At 33.5% G+C, this 5079-nt stretch overlaps 1 protein-coding gene across 1 annotated transcript; it reads left to right on the top strand.

The window, feature by feature from the left end:
* Positions 1 to 407: 407 nt before the first annotated feature.
* Positions 408 to 2352, top strand: LOC104898354 (hypothetical protein). Its single transcript, XM_010685418.3, has one exon. The coding sequence runs from the start codon at positions 763 to 765 to the stop codon at positions 2086 to 2088; it is 1326 nt and encodes a 441-aa protein (XP_010683720.1). The 5' UTR covers positions 408 to 762; the 3' UTR covers positions 2089 to 2352.
* Positions 2353 to 5079: the final 2727 nt, after the last annotated feature.

Below are 5079 nucleotides of genomic sequence, written 5' to 3'. Positions count from 1 at the left end.
AATAATCCACAATAATATTATTGTGGACTAGGTTCATACAAGACTAACTCTTACTTGTATCCTATTAGAGCAAATAATGATTAAAATTTTTTTAAAAAAAGGCTATGTTTGGTATGACGTAAAACATATTCGTAGAAAACTATTTTCCTCTATTTTTAATTTTACAGTGTTTGGTTTGTAAAGGAGTGTAAAAATCGTTTTTCCTAGGAGTACACTCCTTTTACTACCTCCTTACTTTCCGTTTTGTTTTTCTTTCGTTTTATCATTTTTTCTTATATGGAACCAAACAACGAAAACTATTTTAGAATCGCGTTTTTCATTATAATTTATTTTTCATAAAAATTATTTTACACTAAAATTTTTTTTAGGCCCAAACAAATGAAGCCGAAGAATAGGAACACTCAATATTACAAAAAATTACAAGTTATCGTTAAAACTCATAGAATAGTGCACCTCAAGAAAAAAAAAACGAATAGAACAGTAAGTACTTGCTAAAGAAACAAGAACCTCCACAAACACAACAGCCAACAGATCTATTCGAATTTCTTTTTCGACCGTTAGAGGGCCCTTTTCAGACAAAGAGATAACGGTTAAAAAACCCATGCCCTAACATTCAAAAAAATTAAAACAACAAAGAAACATCCTCCACTATCTCCCACAAACTTTTCACTCCATTCAATAACTTCTTAAACCAAAATGAAAACTGCTTAACAAAAAAAAAAAAAACCCAACTTTTTTTTTTCCCCATTTTTATCCCAATCAATGGGTTGTGTATCATCCAAATTACTGAAGAAAAATCTGAAGCAAGAACTTCTTTTTGGAAATGGAGATTTACCAAATCATGTTGTTTCTTTAACTTCAAGCACTTATGGTGTTCTTAAACTAGAAAACCAAAACAAAACCCATGTTATTTCTCCCACTTCATTTATCAATCAAACAATCAAGAAAAAAGACACCAATGAAGAGGAAAAATCAGTGCAGAAAACAGAAGAAAATGGCACTAAAGTTGGAGTTTTCGTGTCGAAAAGTTCACAATGTCAAGAAGAATTAGAGGTGATTAATACATGGGAACTTATGGAAGATCTTATTGAGGAAATACCCAATTCAAATCAAATGAATAAGAGCACAATATCGACAAGTATTCGAGGTGGGTGTGGAGAGAAAGGTGAAAGAAGTCCATTTAAACGGTTGATAAATCAAGTGAGTTCACCAAAAGGAGTGAAAAAAGTGGATGGTAAAGAAAACAGAGGAGTACAGAGTAATTGGGTGAATATTGGAGTTGATACTACTAAAAGGCAACAATGTTATAGTACACCAAGATCAGGGTTGTTAAAATCATGGAAATTTTCATCGAATTCGACGAATAAACTCCGAAAGGCGAGTTCTTTTGAGAGTCCAAGGAGGAGCAATGCTGGGGTTTCATCATCATCAAGGAGAAGAAGTTTAGGTCCATTGTTTGATCCTGAATTAATTGATTCACTTGAGAAGGAATTATCACAAGAAAATGAGCAAATTAAGGAGATGTTATCTCCAAAACAAGCTAAACCAAGTATAAAAATCAGGTGTTTTTCAAGGAATAGTCCTAATTCTTCATCAATTTTACTTAAGAATTATGTGGAAAAATGCCCACCTGGAGGTGAGAATTGTGTAGTAATGTATACTACTACTTTGAGGGGGATTAGGAAGACATTTGAGCATTGCAATGCTGTGAGATCAGTGATCGAATCGTACCACATTCGAGTGATCGAACGAGATGTTTCGATGGATTCCGGGTTCAAGGAAGAGTTGAGGAAGTTGATGGGGACAAAGGAAGTTAAAGTACCACTTGTATTTGTGAAGGGGAGATTGATTGGTGGAGCTGAAGATGTAGTGAAATTGGAAGAAGAAGGGAAATTAGAAGGATTGTTTCAAGGAATTCCAAAGGCATTAAGTATGTGTGAAGGATGTGGTGGGATTAGATTTGTTATGTGTATGGATTGTAATGGAAGTTGTAAAGTGTTGGATGAGAATAACAAAAATATGGTAAGATGTGGAGAATGCAATGAAAATGGGCTAATTCATTGCCCAATTTGTTGCAATGAAAACTAATCTTATTCTTTGTTTGATCAAGAAGTGATTTCTAAGGAGAAAAAAGGGACTTTGTTGAAGATCATGGGGATAAACACAAACTCAAGGTTCTAAAGTTAGATTTAGGGCTTTTTTTTTGTGCTTTGTTAAGGTAGGATTAAATGATTAATCTTATTTCTTGTCTAATTTGTATTCTGAATGAATTTTTTCTTTTCATGATTGATTAACTTGTGAGTTTTGTGACTTGTTAATGTTATATGGTGTGCAAATTTAATTTTTTTATTACTTTTTGGGTGTGAAATTGATTTGTACTTTTACTAGTGCCATGGTTTGGAAAGTAGAAAGGCCTTTTTTTGGTTTCTCATAAATTTTTGGTAGCAAAAAAAGCAATATCCTTTTGGACTTTGGTCCAAACTTTTGGTGAATGGTGGCAATATCTTGTTCTTTTCTTGGAGAAGTTTCAAAGCAAACGCCACTAGATGAAGTCTGAATCCAAATAAAAAGAAAATCAAGTCTAGGCACATGTCCTTAAATGGCTGTATTAAGATTTACCCTAGACTATTCCATTGCCATACATATTATACAATGATTAGCCACTTTGACTAATATAAGTTACTATTCCTAGTAACAATGTATGGTGAATTGTAGTGATGGTCACTGGTACGGGCTGGACGGGCTGGACGGGCCGAACCGTGGGCCGTAGTGGGTTGGGCTGAGATTTCATGGCTCATGACCGGACCGTGAAATTCATGGGTTGGGTGGGCTGGTTTGTGGGCTGAAAAATCTTGGCCCACACCGGTCTGTTACCGGTTTTCACAGTTCATGGGTCTGGTGGGCTGGACTGGGCTGACGGGCCGGCATGATAAGTTTTTTTTTCAAAATTATTTAACCATTGAAATTATTCATTATTGTTACATAAAATCTTTAAAATGAATTAAAAATATATACAAATATTAATATTAATGAATAATTTTTATTATTTTAAATTTGATTGAATTATAATATATGCAATTTGATTAGAATATATACAATTTGATTAAAATATACACAAGTTAGTTCAATATTTACTTGGATTGGGCTGGTTTGGTTCATAGGTCGGGTTGGATCGATTTCATGGTTCGGGCTGGGCGATTTTAGCTGTGGGCTTTAGTGGGATGGGCTCAAGAAATCTGACACACAACCCACCCACCAATTTCACGGTTCGAGCTGGGCTGAACCGGGTTTTTTGTTGGCCCGATCCACACGACCCACGAGGTAGGCTGGATTGGCCCTAACTGTTGGTCATCTCTAGTGAATTGTGTGTTTGAATCCGATAGTAATTATTAGTAGATGGTAATAGTTTATTTTTAAGAAATTAAGGATTGTTGAAGGTTGAGAGACTTGATGCGGGTTTCAAGAAGGTACCTAAGCTTCGTTATATGTACACCGAAATTCTGTAAAATAAGGTTAGACTATCCGGGGTTGTTCCGGGATCGCCTCTCCGAAGCTCAAGTTAGTTGTGAGTGAGGTAGAGAGATAGAAATGATCAATATAGAGACGGGTTCTCTGGCTTTGGTATGTTCAAATTGAAGATATGTTCATTGATGAAACTGATGCTATTTATACGGTTAGGAGATAACCTTGAGAAGATGGGCCTTGGAGTAAGTGGTTTTGTTGCCTTTTAAGGTAACCATCTTTTTCCAACCTTTTGCAAGACTTTCCTAATCCCTTTAGTTTAAGTCAACTCTATAATGAGACCCACAACCGTCACCTGTCTAGTAAAGAGGTAAACTCCTTTTATAATATTGGACTGATCCTCTACTTGACCCAATAATAATAATGAATTACATAATTTCATTAAAATTAAGTTACATGCCAAAGGCACATTGCAATGGAACTATAGTCATTTTATAAAATTTGATATTCATGCATAGGTGCTAACTAGTGGCATGTCCATTTGATAGGTGCAAATGCTTTTATCATACTTTTTAAAGATTTGAAGACCAAATTCTCGAAATTTGCAGTCGCAAATTGTGCTCCTTATGATCCACATAAGCATAAACATGCATGATGCATCTCTATTCTCTCTTTAGCTTTAAGCTCGTAAAGCTTTTCTAGCTTGCTTTGATGCAGTTCATCCTTTGGTCGTTTCCTTGAGAAACTTGCTGCTTTTTTTATTTTCTTTTTTCTTCTTTTACCATTTGTGAACCTTTACACACTGTTTAGTCTTCACTTTCTAATTATTGACGTGGCTTATGACCTTTGAAATGATTCTCGTCGAAAATTTTACACTAGTCCAATGATCTTACAAATGTAATTTCTTCCCTGTTAATGAATGTAATGCACTATTTGGTCTTTTTATTATTTCAAATGTTGGATTTATACGAATTCTCAAATACTTTAGTAACTAAATTAAATACCATGTACAATATTTATGTTAGCAAGCTGTCAGAAACAAAACAAAACAAAAAAAATCATGTTATGATAGATATCTTTACACAATCTAAATATTGTAATCTGTAGCCTCCTACTTGTAAAAACTTCAAACTGTATGTATGTCAATTAATAATGAGGTGCTTGATCATACTATCATAATTTACCATGACAGTTAATGGAATCAAAAACACTTTCTTGGCTAACAAAATCATGCTTGATCACACTACATAGTTAAACATAACCTCATAATTATTCACTCTATCTATTTCTATTTGATTATTTGATTATTTGATGAATAGATCTATTTATATGATAATGTCAATATATCGCATAAATTTATAAATCTATATCTTTCAGAACTCTTCTTATAACGAGATTTATACTAATTGACGATTGTTGTAACTTGTAGTAGTATTCCTCCTAAACAAGATCAATAGTCAGTTTCCAAACAGAAATTAATAGTATATGATCTCATTATCAACAAAGAAAATATAAACACTACATTATAAATTTTACTAATAAATTTTCAAAACTTTATCTTTAACATGAAGAATAAGATTATAAAAAAAGCTTAACCTTATTCTTTTTTTTTTTCAC

The sequence above is a fragment of the Beta vulgaris genome, chromosome 7, assembly GCF_026745355.1.
Source record: "Beta vulgaris subsp. vulgaris cultivar EL10 chromosome 7, EL10.2, whole genome shotgun sequence".
Taxonomy (NCBI): Eukaryota; Viridiplantae; Streptophyta; class Magnoliopsida; order Caryophyllales; family Amaranthaceae; genus Beta; species Beta vulgaris.
This window is presented reverse-complemented; position numbering and strand designations above follow the sequence as displayed.